The following is a 15,008-nucleotide window of genomic DNA, read 5'->3' on the forward strand; positions in this document are numbered from 1 at the left end:
AAGGTCAATATGATTATGTACAAAGTAACTCACTTTATAAAAGTTCATTAGTATCAGCAACAACAGTAATACAATAGTATTCACTAACAAGCATCCAGTATCATATAGATTTACATAGCATTCCTACCAAACAGCTACAAAACCAGGGCATTTCTATGAAGTTCTCACTATCAACGCAATGGAAAATAAACATTTTTCTACACTGTTTAAAAAGAAAGAAAAAAAAAAACACAAAACAACAGCGTTGAGCTATTCAGTCATTCCTAGCCAAGATTTTCTTTGTGTAACAAAATACATTCTCACTCAGCATTAAATTTTCAAGTTTTTTTACATTTTTAGTACATCGTTCTAGCAGGTGTTTTGGGTTTTTATTTTTTGGGCTTTTTCTTTTTTACATGCAGTTCAGGTCTAAGTTACTATTTTAAACAGAATAGTCTGTAGATCAGATAGAAAGCTATTTGTCAAGAATGAATTGCAAAGTAAATTATCCTTCCATTGATAGCCCACAGGGCTATTTTTTCACACTTTTGAAAAAGGTTTTATTTAAACATACACGCAGAGAGCACATATTACATTGCTGTTGTATGCAAAACCAAGCAAGCAACCCTCCACTGCCAAAGCTGGTGGTTCACATGTGAAAAGGGGAAAAAAAGGGATTAAAGAAACTCTCAAGAGGCCATTTGTTTGCATAAATTCATTTCTGAGAAATTAAGACGCCCAAAACTGTGCTCGTCTTCACCTAAAAAGTAAGGTTAATTCTTAGTATCAGCAGCTACAGTAAGACCCACTGTCAACTAGAATGAAAAATGGCACAAAACATGCAACTAGAAGGAAACGTGGCACAAAAGCATTAGAATACATCACATGAACTCAGATTTCAAGATAAAGGATCTTCTTGAACTTGGCTCATAGCACTCTGAACAAACAGCAGTGCATGGATAATACTTTCAAAGTCTGAAGCCTTAAAAACAGAATTCAGAGATTTTATAGTTAGCATAATTTTGCAAAAGCCAGAGGTTACAAATTCTGTAAGTTTGTACAGAAGTTACTCTGAAGCACACAATTACTGGATTTTAAACTGCCCGACAATATTATCCAGCCTTCTTAGAGTACCTTTCCAAAGCAATTTTTTGATCCTGCCGATTAATATTTTATATAGAATATGAAATGCTGTTCTGGAACAAATCAGTCAGATGGAGCAGACACAACATTAAGACGCAGCCAGATTAACGCTGGGGGAAAGTTTAGGTAGTCTAGCTTTAAGTGGGCTATTAAAAATGTACTTTAACTAACCTCCAGAAAAAAAAAAAAAAGAAAGAAAAAGAGACAGACTCAAGACTGTCACCTAAATTGAAGTTATTTAAAAAAACCAAAACAATAAACCACCACACAAAACCCAAAAGGAACAAAACCAAAAGAAACCCACAGTTCCCTATCTAATCTTATTTTAGAACAGAATGACTTTTATATATTTTGTGCTCTTTGGCAGGGAATCTATGAAATCAAAACATGTCCTGACAAATTTAACCTTTCCTGAGAAGGGTTCGTAGTCATAAACTGATTTATAATGTTATGTGGGAGACAGCAAGTCGTAACAGTTTGAAAGTCAACTACATGGAATGTACCAACAGATTTATGAAGAACGACAGCAGCAGTTATTTACATGTTCAGGGTAGTTAATTATTCTTTATGCATTAGGTTTCCCCTGTATAAATTAGAAAACTACAAAAAGTCAAAATTGGGAGAAGTCTCCATAGTCTTTTTAAAAGTTCAAGTAAAAACATCTTTGCAGCACTTTCCTTAGACAATAGCGTATTGCTCATACAAAAGGTCTCTTATCCTATAGAAGTCTTGACAGAGGCAGCCTTCCAATCCAATGCGCCCTGTTTCAGTCTGAAACAAAAGACATGTTTCAATTTATTATCTTTGCACTAATGAGAAAGTTAAGTTTCATTTAGAATATTATTTACCAAAGAGTTTAAGACATAGAACACCTACCCTGCGAACAGCCACCAGGTTGTTGCACACAAGCACTCCTCCTACAAATTCAGCCTGTATACCTTCTCGCAGGAGAACTTGCTTGAAGTCAGACAGTCTCGGCTCATTCATAAACACAGACTGATGTCCAAGAACCTTTAAATAACACATACAATTTTAATACTTCTCCTACTTAACTTCCATTTTTCCAAAGACCTCCTTAGCGTTGTGTTGGCGGCAGTGTTGCCCAGACTACAGGACTATAAATGAAAAGATTGGTTCTACTTCTGTTCACCTATTTCCAGGGTAGGAAGGCCTTAGAATTTATCTGACAAGTAAAGGAAAAGTTCCCTTCTTTGCTCACATATTGAAGACAAATAGAAAGTTGCCATTGAAGATCCCTCTTCCAAGCCATGTTATGCCAGGGACAGAGCTGCAGGAAGCTGTACTGGTGACCAGTACATACTTCTATGACCATTGTCATGAATGTGAACAGACTTTAGAGTTGTCTCCACACTTATCTAGCGCCTAGAACAGGCTACATTTAAGACTGTGCAACAATATCTTAAAAAGCAATTCTAAGATTAGAAGGCACTGTAATCATTCAATGAAAAGATAAAATAATATCTGCTCGTATGCAAAGTATTTTAATTTAAGAGTAAAAATAAATTTACAGAAAAGATTAATGAACTCTCAAATCACTACTATAGAAGCAGACGTATGAATTTCAAAGATTTGTATCTCAAAGATATATATGGAAGTATCCTCCAAAGCATCAACGAAACATAATAAAATCTAAGAGTGACTAAGCGCCAATTAATTTCCAACTCTTCAAGTAGGAACTACAAATATGAAACATGCTAATTAAAAATCTTATCTTCATAAATAGATGGCACTGTGCGCTAGGCACTGTTAGCGGATGCAAAAGATCATCCTTGCTGAAAAGCATAAAATCTGAACAAAGAACCGCACCAGGTTTAACAAAGAGAAAACCAAGCATGAAAATCCAGTTTCAGTTAGGCTTTCATTTGAATAGGATCACAGTATCAACCTCTAAGCACTAGAAAAACACAAATGAATACAGGAACTCTTCAAATAAAGAAGTCCAGGTCAGCTTAATTTCTGTACCTCATGAGGCGGCAGAGGTTCCAAAGTAGGAATGATCTCGGTCTCCTCACACATCTCCTTGTCATCATCACCAAAGAGGCTTTTCATGGCCTTCTGTTGTGCAATGACACTAGAGTCTGAAGAAGGCATATCCACTTGCATTTCTAAGTCTTCATCTTCCCTCAGCTCTCCCTCTTCCAAAATAACTCCAGTATCCACTTTGGAAACTCGCATGTCCAGAACACCATCTATCCAAGCCAACTCAGCATCCTTGGCTTTACAGAACTGAAGGGAGCTGACAAGAGAATCTTTTAACCTGACCTGGGTTGCACAAAAATAGAAGTACTATTAGTTTGATGGAAAACACAGAGAGACGTCTTACTTCAAGCTTTCAAAATCAGCAGTTTTCCTTTCGCTGTCTCTCCACATAGGTTTGATTTTGGGGAGGAAAAGGAGGTAATTGGTATCGCCAAGACAAGATGTTCTATACTTTCAAAGCATAATTTGTATAACCCTCATATCACTACTCAACTTAAAAGACAGCAGAGATCAATACCTTTAACTTGAGTTAAAGTTACAGCAAGAGCAATCAATTTCTTTTAAAACATCAGAAACCTTTTTTGCAGCCAAGGAACTCCTCAGTTGGCCTTAGTAACTTCAAGGAAAGTTTCTACCGATACATTTAGGTTACTAAACAGCAGTTCCAAATTTCAACTCTTCGAAACAATTAGAATTAATATTTTATTTTAAGAAGGGATGTTGTAAATATCGGATTTTAAAGTGACCAAAACATTACTTTACCCTGATTCCTCTGGGGCATTCCAGAATTTTAACCCATTAAATAAAGCCCTACTCTGAAAGGCTGTTACCCACATGAGATTGTGTGCGATCCCCATAGTGGAATCAAGGCTGCAACTGTATGAAGGACACTGCAGCTAATTATCCACCTGCAGCACAGTCCACTCAAAAGACTCTGATGCCCCACTCACATCTATTATTTTCTAATTCCGTGTCTCCAGTGTACTTCAAACAGAAAAACAAACTAAAGCTAAGCAGAAGACTGAATTTCCCTTTTTATATAAAGGTTGAAATTAAATACAAAGCAATTACAATTTTACTCAGTTAAATATTTTGTGAAAAGTTACAGTTGTGTGATTTCTTACACGTTAGCAATCCATATAGCTCAAAAAAACCCCAACAAACCAAACCAAAACAACAAACCAACAAAAAACCCAACAACCAACAAACCAAACAAAGAAAACACCACTGTTTTAAGACTGTCAGAACTGCATATCTCTAAATAATTGGAACTTTCCACTTCCTATAGGGTAACAGATTTTTCTCTCGAAAGAAGCAGAAGTGTAATTTTTACAATTCTACTGATGTTTTTCTATTAACTTTAAAAGGACAGAAGGAATAAAAGACTAATGCCTAAACTGCATGTGAGAGACTTTCCTCTAAACAACTTCAAAAGCTGAATTGGGACCATACAGAGTTTTCATATACTTCACACAAGTTACCCAAGCTTTTTGTTTAGAGCTTAACCATGAAGATTAAATGTAATATATTAATGCTGTGCAACACATTATCATAACTTCACATTCCAAGAACCATCACATTAACTCTTTTCTGGGGGGTAGGGGCATCCTATTTATTTATTTTTAACATTAACTTGCTCCTATCTTTACACGTTCATTCACAGGTACTATTTAGTTTTTTCTTTCCCCCTCTTTGCTCTTTAAGGCTCCCCTTCGGACTCCAAAAAGAATCCTGAACTGCAAGCAGCGTACAGTGGAACTCTAAATATAAGCATTATAAATCTATGAAGACTTGAGTAAAGCAAACTGATGTTCCCACGGACAAGAACCCTTCCTTTTGCACTAGAGGTAAAAATACACTGATCTCATGTTTAAGCTTTTAAACACAACTAACAAATTCCAGTACCTTACCTGGTAAATGTGAGTTTCGCTGGTTGCATCTACAGTTTCATGCAGTTTCGGCACGTAAACTTTAATATCTTTTCCACCAAAAGCTCTGCAACATTCTGCAAGGTCCTGACTGGCCTCAGGTGGTCCATGGACAATGATCAGTTGTCTTGGTTTCATTTGGTTAATTATTTTTTTAATTGAGTCCCCATCTGAGCGTCCTTCATAGTCAATGTACGTAACCCTGGCTCTAGTTTGAATTAAAACACCAAGAATACATTTTTTTAGTTTAAAAGATTAAACCTTCGAATGCTCCAAAATATTTCATTTAAAAATAGAAGACATTTTGAAATTATTCTACATCAGCAAAAGCTGTCAGCACAAGTTATATTGTGCATCAGTAAAATACAGAATTGTCAATCATCATCATGTACTGAACACTATAAATTCCCAAAATTCACTTACATGATCCACTTACACTTATCCAAAACATGATATAAGCACATTTGAATAAGTTCTTCTTTTAACAAAATATATATACATTAGAGTATCTATGCTAACATGTGATTGTATTGGGTTTTTTTTCCTCACTCTCTGACTTGTCTCCGTTAGACAGGGAACAATTAAGAGTGGAGAACTATAAGGCTCTGTACCATGCTGCCAGAAAGACTAGTAAAAAACTAACTTAGACAGCGTGGGGGCAAAACCCAAAAGCAAGTCCGTTCCCACTTTCTTAATTCCAAGCTATCCCTTTACCCAATTTGCACTGTACTCATGTCTCCATTTGAGCAGAACTGACAAGAACAACAAAGCCACTCACTTAATTTCCATCGATTCTGATGCAGAAATACATTTGGTAGGAACATCTGATAAATCCTGGTCCATAGGCTCTTCTCCATTTGTCAAACCAGATTCTAATTTGCTTTTTTCTTCTTCTGTTGCTTGAAGTTCTGGAACTAGAAAATCCTCAGGTCTAAAGGATGAAATGTATTTTGCTTTTAATAGTCTTACAGTAAAACCAAAGCACTACATAATATAAAAACAAACAATGCTATTACTACTGATTCGTTATTGACAACAATTTTACTACACTTGCCTTCAATATTTCCATATTTGAACAGAGCTCATTTGGAAAATATCACTTTCCTATCTTAAAAAAGAACTTTGATATCTTGGGAAATACTAGCAAATGGAAGTTTTCTAGCAAGTATTCTTTATGCAAATAAGACAAGTATCGCTAGATTTTTCTACGATGAACAATGTTCTTTCCCCTCATTACAGATTTATGAAAATTATGTGTAATTTAAAGCAGAAAAAAGAAGTCATATTAAAAAAAAATCTTCTAAGATAAAAGTCAAAAAAAAAAAAGCCTGGAGTGGAAATACATCCCTAGAGGTGTGAGCACAGGTCAAGGACCAGCACTCTGCAGCTTCAGTCCTATCATAAGCTTCCTGTGAGATTTAGCACAAATTGTCCTAACTGTTCAAAAGTACTGCAGTTGTAAGACTATACAGCAGTGCTGCAAAAGGCACAAAATTATGGTTTTTATTACTTCTATTTTTGAATTATTTCATAGCTACCACATGTTAGTATGCATTACCACCACATACTTGATAATCTCGCCATATTCATCCCATTTAATTCTTTCTTCAGGGGCTGGAAACATTGGATAAGATTTCTTTGCCTGTTTGAAGAAGCTTCCTTTCCGACTACCTTCACCTTTCATCATCAAATCATGTTTGGTCTTATGTACGGTTGGCTGATCAATATCCTCTTCAGCATCGCTCTCATCACTAGAATCAATATCTGCCCTGAAACGATATTCAAAAAATAATAGCACTTTCTTTTTCTTCTGGTTTAATATTACACAAACACACTGACTGGAAAATAACAGTTGACATATCACTGACCAAGGCCAAGGGCAGTTCATGTGTCTGAGAAAGAGCTCCCAGTCAAATGGCAGATGAAAGAGGTCTATCACACAACTGATTAAAGACAACCATTCCTGATTCCTCAGGTCTACCAGAACTAGGATCTTCATTTATCCCCATAAATGGTTGCAACAGCACAATGATCACAGAGAAATCTCAACTCTGACTGTAACAGCAGAATGCAGGAACAGCCAATATACTTACTCTTTAGACTGTTCTAGCTTCTTAGCTGCTTCTTTCTTTAGTTTCTCCTTTTCTAGGTATTCTTCAAGTTCTTTTCCTTCCAACTTGACACGTTTTCTCAACTGCAGATCAAATTAAAATTAACACTACTCTGAGCAGTTGACATGATTTTAATACTTCTCTTACATGCTGCTGACAAGAATATTTGTATTTAAGTACCAAAGGCAAGTACAACTTGACTTGTATGTCACATACAAGACAAGATTATGCAAACGTGTTGCACCTTGGCGTGGCAACATCATGACAACGTTATCAACTAGTAAAGTTTACTTTAAGAGAAGAGCATTTCTGAAGGTATTAAAATAAACTTGCTTTACAAAAATTTCTTAAAACATCTTCAGGAAATACTTTTCCAATAAGTGAACACAAATACTCTGAGATGAGCAGTGTTTTTTTTAATTTCTGCGTCACTAACATCAAACCAGAAGAACCTGGCAAGTCATACTAGCAGGCAAAACAATGGTAACTTTTGTGTTCTTGTTTTCTGAAAATAAAATTAGAGTATAGGTCACTTTACAACAAAAACACAAAGGAAAGTGGAGTCTAAAGATAAATATTTAAAAGCAACTTCTTGCTCATGTCTATTATTTTTACCACACCACCAAAAAGCATTTTGTAGTTCCTAATAAGACACCTATTTTTATGTAAGTTTATCCCACAATTGGTTAAACATGCAACATACTGATTTCAGATTTCCCCTTTCCACTAGAAACGTTTTCAGTAGTCAAAAAGCAAACTGTAAGTTTACTTTTGGTCATATTCCCCCAGATGGCCCACAGTAAAAAACTCTGAAATATACAGACAACTCACCTCAATATCTATAACTTTTTCAGAAGGATTATCAATCAGGAATCGTGCTAATGTTCCAGGCGTAGTGCGATAAGTTAAAATTATAGAGTTTTTAGAATCCTGGCACCACTGAATGAAAAGATCTCTAGAAAAACCACACTCTAAGTCAGGTTGACTGGCAAGAACAACTTTTGGACTAGACACTCGAGCCAGATCAGACAGACTGTGACATAAGGAGAGATGGCGGAACTGAAAAGGATTGTTTCTCTTGTCTTCAAAGCACCTCATCAACTTGTCACTCATCCATTCAACCTAAAATAAGTATTAAGAAAGAGTTAGCTATAAGAACACAAGTTCCACAATAACGTACAAACCTGATATGAAGAACAGGATGTAATATGCACGTGATTACATCAATACTTCTCAGCAAACGTAGAAATAATGCTGACCATAAACAACGCAGAAACAAGTACTTTAAGCCCTCTTTTTTAACAGCTATAAACTATGTATTTGTGGGAGGTGTCCCTGCCCATGGCAGGGGCTTGGAACTAGATGATCTTTAAGGTCCATTCGAACCCGAACCATTCTATGATTCTATGCTAACGACTCTTGTGATAAAAACAGAAATGAGTACCAAGAAACATGCCCATAGCCATGACTGGACTCTGTGTTACTTAATCAAAAGAACTGAGACAAACATGCACTATAGAATAAGGACAACGCCCAGTATTTAGCCATTCTTTACTGTTAAAAAGAAATGCTTTTGCATACATGTTCCACTGCCCTCTTCATAATTGCATTTAAAAATCAAAACAAACCTGTGATTTAGAGAACTCCACTACATTGTAGCTGACGTTATTCAAAAGTGCTAGAGAGTAGACTCCTAATCCTGCGTCTTTCGTTCTCCAGATCTGATCAAGAAGTTGAGCAAGTTCCAGAACTCTGCCTGCTGTATCCACGGCTATTAATACGTTTCCATCACCTCGTAATGTCTCCAAAACATTAGCTAAGAAGAATTAACAACGAAACAAAAACCTACTTAACCTTTGAACCAAAATTAGAATGTTTATGGCTTGGTTTTTTGTTTGTTTTATCACACTAGCAATCATAATCAAAAGCAAATTGAACACAGAAATAAACTAAACTTCAAAAGAGATCCAAAACCACATTTCTACCAAAATTAAAGGGAGCTGGAGTTTTCTTGGTAGCTCTGAATATCTCACTGTCTTGATGCTACATTTTTTTTCTTTTTTTTATTAAAAAAAAAACCAACACAACAAAGCCACTAACTAGTAAAACGGAGTTTAAAAAAAAAGTGTGCTGAAGAAGGTAGTTTAAAAATCCCTTAAGAAGACACTAATTGATACCGGGAAAATACACTGTTTTCAAATACCATTAATCATTTTCAGGAAAATGTTTAACCCACAGTGTCAGTACCATCAGAAAAGCATAATTCAAAATTTTTAAAATTTTAATAAAGGGTCTTAGTTTGGATGCTGATGAATTTCTCATAGAAAAACAGTTTAAATATACAGTGGCTAATAAATCTCATTACTGCTAGTTTCAAGCCCAAACAGAATACATACTCAGTAGCTGTTCATCCCTTTGCTTCCTCCTGGGTTGTACATAAGTAGCATTAAATGAGTCTGTAATAAGCAATGAAGGCCTGCTCAACATTTCCAAGGAACATCCATTCAGATGGCTGTGGAAAAAAGGCAAAATCTCACTTTTTTGCATTTCTATTTTACAAGGAAAATAGAAGACAGCTAGCTTCCGGATGTTTGTGTGTACAGAAATCAAACTACTCAGTAGCTGAATGTTTCCTGCTTCAAACTTACAAATACACAAAAACTGAGTGGAATGAAGAAACCCAGTACTAATGCTTGTTTCAAACTGGTTAATCTGAATGCAAGTGAAATCAGTGGTCTTATTAAAGCTGGAAAGGCCCTGCTACTTCCGTATCTGTTTATCATACACTAAATGATGTACACTTAACATCTAAGAAATATATATTGCTATGTCAAACTTACATCTCCCTCTTGTGGTTGAAATCCACTGCATAAACAATTTCTTCCTCTCCATCCTTGACAATCTTCCAAATTGTGCCTCCTATCATGTGGCCAGCTGGCAATGGTGTGATTGACAAACCGTGTCCTTTGCCTACAAAAGTTTTCAGTATTTTAGGTATATTACATGTATTAAAATCCATTACTCTGAAAAAAAGATAGTAGTTTTAAACAACTGCACACCAAAATTATTACTGGGAAAAAAGTCAAATGAAGTATGAAAAGTCAGTAACACATCTGTCCTTCCCATTTAACCAGTAATTTGGAAATTTTTTGCAATTCACTTAAATTTTGCCCCCAGAAAAAAGAAACTAAAGCGAAGATCACTTCTTCCTTCCACCTCCCACCGGTTTTCAGAGGCGCTGCAGAGCTTACAGCTTTAGCAATAACTAAAACATGCATTATCTACTTTGATGCATCCATCACGTCTTTTTGAATCACTTCCGTTAAATATGAAAAAAGCAGCATGTTTTCAAAAAGTTTTAAGATGTAAAAGTTGGCAGCACAGACACAGCCTTGCTACAAATATCTTGAAAAAGGGCCAGCAGCCTCTCAAGGATGGCATTCCATTTCTGTTTTCCAAATTACGGGGCAAGTATTTTGGCAGATTCGGGAACTGGCAGATGCTGCATCTCAGAAGCAAGCTGCTGGTGGTCAGCTTGTACGTGTCTTTGTTTAAGAACAGGGCTTCCGTTTCATTCTGATCTTTAAATTCAACAAGAGTGAAAAGCTGCTGGTTCTCCAGATGCCAGAGTTCCCAGCAATAAGCTACAGAGTACCATTCAGAGTCAGTGAAGACATCATTAAATCATCCACACGCCGTAACTTAATCTCTGCAACCTACTGATTCTGTAGAAAGCCTTCGAGTTACTGGTTAGTGAAGGGTTCTGCGGTGTCCACCACCAGGCACGAGCAAATGGTTTTGAGACACATGAGCAAATTCCAAGTTACAAAAAAACACAAAAGAGAAACAAACGTCTAAATATGCTTTGTCGTGACCCCCTCCTCAGTGAGTGGAAATTCTATCCATTTCCACATACAATTACTGAGGCAAACGTTCAGCTGATATAGACTGACACTGGGCTACTGAATTCAGCCCTGCGAAATGTACATTTCGAAACCTACTCCCTTTAAAAAAAAGTTACTTTAACTTGTAATGACTCTGTTGCCTTTCACTAAAAGTCACTTATTGAAACTTGGTGACAACTTTACCTTTTAAGTTCACAATCTGAGAAAACTTCAGCTGTTGTATCTTATCAAAGGCTGCATCTACATCATCCAATGTAAAGAGTGTGAAATCTTCAGTATTATGGCGGGACTGAAACAAATAAGTATAGAGCATTCAAGAACTGGAGCAGTCTACCATATCAAAGACATTGTGTATGAAAGTATCAACTTAAATATACCTGGTAGAGATCATACATAAACATCTGTCCCATTTTATATACAGGAATAGTTGCATAAATGGCACAATTCAACCCCATTTTTCCAACTGCATATGGAAGAGCACCAAGGTGTAGAGGGTCAGGGTGAGAAAGAAGAACAGCATCAACCTGGTGTACATGTCTACAAAAAGAGGGATAGCAGAAGTCGGTGAAAAGAGCTCTGTATGGTGTTATATACTCCTTATTATGGCTTTTTTGAGAATATATACCCAGTCCGAATGCCAAACAAGAAAACTTAAATACTTCTACGTTTAAAACAAAGTTTTTAAAATAATAATTAAAAGTTATACATATTTCCAAATGTTTAAGTACTTAAAAATGCAGATGACTTATGAAAACATAATTTCAAGGTCTGGAAGACGTAAGTTTTCTATCAAATTCTTGATTAGAAAGACCTTAATAGATACTTGGACACCAGAAAGTACATTAAATGAGAGGCCAAAAATATTGTCAGTGCAGACGTGCTACAAATTATTTATACATCTAAAAACCTAAAACAGACCACAACTTTTCTTCTGATAAGAAAGACCAAGTAACAGGACCAAAAACACAACAATCCTTAAACTGGTATGGGTCAAATCAACATGTATTTCTACAAAAACAGAAAAGGTCGAATACATCATGTAAGAAAAGTGGCACATAAATTTCTGGGGGTTTATTCATTTTAAAAACAGAAGATTTTTTTCTTGCAAAGTGTTACACAAACTAAGAACACAGACTAAAAACTTATTATCTATCATAACTGAAAAACTTGAGGGTGTGAAACATACGCAACAAATGAAAATACAAATTGGGCTGAAAGCTTTTTGTTCCCTCACATCGTAACGAGAGCACACACATTCTTCTTGATGGCTATTATTAAAAAGATGATTTTTATCTAATTGCTTCTCAGATAAGACACTCAAAAAATTTTATAAATTATCTTTAGTACATAATAATCCTCAATTAAAAGACTTCAAACATGACATGTCTGTCAATGCTAAAAAAGTGAATCTATAAAAACAGCATCACAAAGCTTAGTTTCTTTCAGGAATTTACATGTTTCAACCCTGTAATCAATGCTTGCATCAGCAAAGCTCCTTGCTGTGAACCTGCAGAAGTTCAGTACTAAAGTCTAGGCAGGTTTATTTCTTTGCAGGGCTGGGACAACTAACAGGAGCCGTTTTCCTGACTGACAAATCTATTCAACCTGAAACAAGAGGCATGAGTTGAATCACTTTGTATTCAGCCTACACACACTAAGGATTCTCTCATTTAAAACTTAGTTAATCATTCCAAATTAGTTTAGAGCCAAGGTCAGTCTCCCATAAACTCTGCTCTGTTTCATGTTTATGAAAAAAACAAAACATCCAAGCCAAAACAAACACACAGCAGTTTGAGAATTACAGTTAACAGAGGTAACTCATTAGACTTACAAGAAAACAACCAGTTTTTACTGGAAATATTTCAGCAGCATCATTCCCTTCACATAAAACATACTTTAAACAACAAAAAAGAACAATTTTGGATTTAACATCACCATACACATATCATTGCATGGTAGTTTGAAAACTTTCAGAAAAGGACAAGACCTAGTAAAAAAAAAGAAGTGTATGAACTGAACTACTTACTTCCTCAGGGAATCAATAATATCCATAGAAAAGTTTTCATCCCAGCCACAGTCCAAAAGAAAACGAAATTCATCTACTTGCAAGAGATAGCAAAGGGCAGATTCCTCCTGCACCCCTGAAAGCGTAGTCAACTTGATAATCGACGTCATTTTGCTCTCCAAGCGTTTAATCTCCAAAAGAACTAATCTGGATGGAGGAAGAAAATGTTTCATTGACTAATGCAAAGGAAAAGTCTATTTATTTTGATCTAACTTCATGCGATTCTGAGAATACGCAGGTAACAGTTGTGAATACTGTTCAATACAGCTACTGCGTATTAATTAAGTCTCGGATATTAATTTTTGATTGATGTAGGTCTTTTGTTATTGGAAAGGTTGTGGTTGGTTTTTTTTTACAATAAAGTAGAAGGTATCACGCGGAGCAGCGCAGTTAACAGCAGCCCCAGGGCCGGACGGGGACACCCGGACATGGCGCGCCCGGGGCCGCCCCTCAGGCCTGGCGGCTGCCCGGCGCGTGGGAGCGCACAGCACCGGGCGGGTCGGGGGCTCTGCAGGGATGGCCCCGCCGGGTCCCACCGTCGAGACAGCGGCCGGCCCTGATGGGGTGCTCCTCGCCGGCCGGGCCCGGCCCCGGCCCCTTCCACAGCCGAGAGGAAGAAGAGGAAGGGAAAGGAGGACTCGGCTCGGCGCGCCCGGGACCAGCCCGCCGCGCTGCCCCCCGAGCTGCCGCCACTACCTGCCTCGAGGCCTCCCTCAGGGCCGGCGGGGAGCGCGGCCACCGGCTCCACCCGGCGCGGCGCCCTCCGCCATCTTGGGGAGGCGGGGAGAGGGAGGCGGGAGGGTGAAAGGGCAACGGGCGGCACCACCGCCGGGCCGCCGGGGGGGAGCACCCGCCTCCCCCGCCTCCTGTGGGTTCTCCCGGCCTGCTGGTGCCGCCCCCTGCCCTTGGTGTGGCCGCTGCGCAAGGCCCGGCGGCGGCGAGGAGCGGTAACGGGGGGAGGAAGCAGGAAAGGGGGGAGGCTCTGCCGTGGTACCGGCCTTCACCGGGAGCTCGGCGGGCACGGGCGGGTCCCTAGGCGGGCCGGGGGCAGCGTTTCTCCGCGCCCAGCGGAGCCGGGAGGCCGGCGGGGCCCTGCCGTGGGTCAGCACCGTGAGCGCCGGCCCGAGCCCTGGGCAGCAGCCTGGGTGGCCGAGGGCACCCCTGGGTGACCTGCGGTGTCCCTAGGCGGGCACCCATGGGTGACGTGGGATGTCCCTATGGGTGGCCATGGGGGCACCCCTGAATGGCCTGTACTGGCCATGGGGGCACCCATGGGTGGTGTGGGGCATCCCTGGATGACTCACGAGTGACATGGGGTGGCCCTGGGTGATGTGGGACATCCCTAGTGCGCTCATGGGTGACACAGAGTGTCTGTGGAGCACCGGCGGCAGGTGATGTGCGGTGGCCTTGGGCGACCCACAGGTGATATGCAGTGGCTGTGGGACACCAATAGGTGACACATGGGGTGGCCACAGGTCACCCACAGGTGAAACAGGGTGGCTGTGAGGCACCCACGGGTGATATCACTGGAGTTACTTTAACGGGTAAATAACTCCAGAACATTTAAACAGAGCTGTTTTGCCAGAGATGTTGTAAGAGATGTCATATTTCTCTCCTGTTTGGGATAAACCCCAATTTCCCAGGGCTGGGAGTTGGTGAGGGGTATTTCTGGGAGACCTATGCATGGATTTGAGAGCCACAGGTCTCTGGAAGCTCACCGTGTCCTGCAGGATGGGTCCGATGGCCCTCCTGTTCGTTAGGCTGCTGTTGCATCTGAGCAGGATTAGAAATACTGGGCGTGCAGCAGTTCCTGTGTGCAGATCTCTCGGGATTTATCAGATTTTAACTCTGCTCTGTCCCGCTGCTCTCTCTAGCA

General features: G+C 39.0%; 1 protein-coding gene across 4 annotated transcripts; it reads right to left on the reverse strand.

Moving 5' to 3' along the window:
- Positions 1 to 346: 346 nt before the first annotated feature.
- Positions 347 to 15,007, reverse strand: CPSF2 (cleavage and polyadenylation specific factor 2). 4 transcript variants are annotated; one of them, XM_074584186.1, is made up of 15 exons: positions 14,851 to 15,007; positions 13,094 to 13,279; positions 11,445 to 11,604; positions 11,251 to 11,356; positions 10,003 to 10,132; positions 9,559 to 9,674; positions 8,791 to 8,978; positions 7,994 to 8,284; positions 7,145 to 7,245; positions 6,620 to 6,820; positions 5,830 to 5,982; positions 5,034 to 5,259; positions 3,106 to 3,405; positions 1,999 to 2,133; positions 347 to 1,893 (listed from the first exon to the last, which is right to left on the reverse strand). In XM_074584186.1, exons 2-15 carry the CDS (start codon positions 13,240 to 13,242, stop codon positions 1,801 to 1,803), a joined length of 2,349 nt encoding a protein of 782 aa, XP_074440287.1. In that variant the 5' UTR covers positions 13,243 to 13,279; positions 14,851 to 15,007; the 3' UTR covers positions 347 to 1,800. The 4 variants fall into 4 exon arrangements, with proteins under 4 accessions (XP_074440287.1, XP_074440285.1, XP_074440286.1 ...); XM_074584184.1 differs by lacking the exon at positions 14,851 to 15,007 and adding an exon at positions 13,833 to 13,922; XM_074584185.1 differs by lacking the exon at positions 14,851 to 15,007 and adding an exon at positions 13,829 to 13,911.
- Between the last annotated feature and the right edge of the window lies 1 nt (position 15,008).

This window comes from Larus michahellis, chromosome 4 (assembly GCF_964199755.1).
Source record: "Larus michahellis chromosome 4, bLarMic1.1, whole genome shotgun sequence".
In the NCBI taxonomy this organism is placed as follows: Eukaryota; Metazoa; Chordata; class Aves; order Charadriiformes; family Laridae; genus Larus; species Larus michahellis.

Excerpts from the sequence above, each read along its gene's own strand:
- CPSF2 (XM_074584183.1), bottom strand. The coding sequence starts at position 13,305 with ATGAAACATTTTCTTCCTCCATCCAGATTAGTTCTTTTGGAGATTAAA. Across the intron at positions 11,605-13,093 it reads ATTATTGATTCCCTGAGGAA|ACATGTACACCAGGTTGATG; the intron begins GTAAGTAGTTCA and ends CTCTTTTTGTAG. Across the intron at positions 8,285-8,790 it reads TGGAGTTCTCTAAATCACAG|GTTGAATGGATGAGTGACAA; the intron begins GTTTGTTTTGAT and ends TACTTATTTTAG.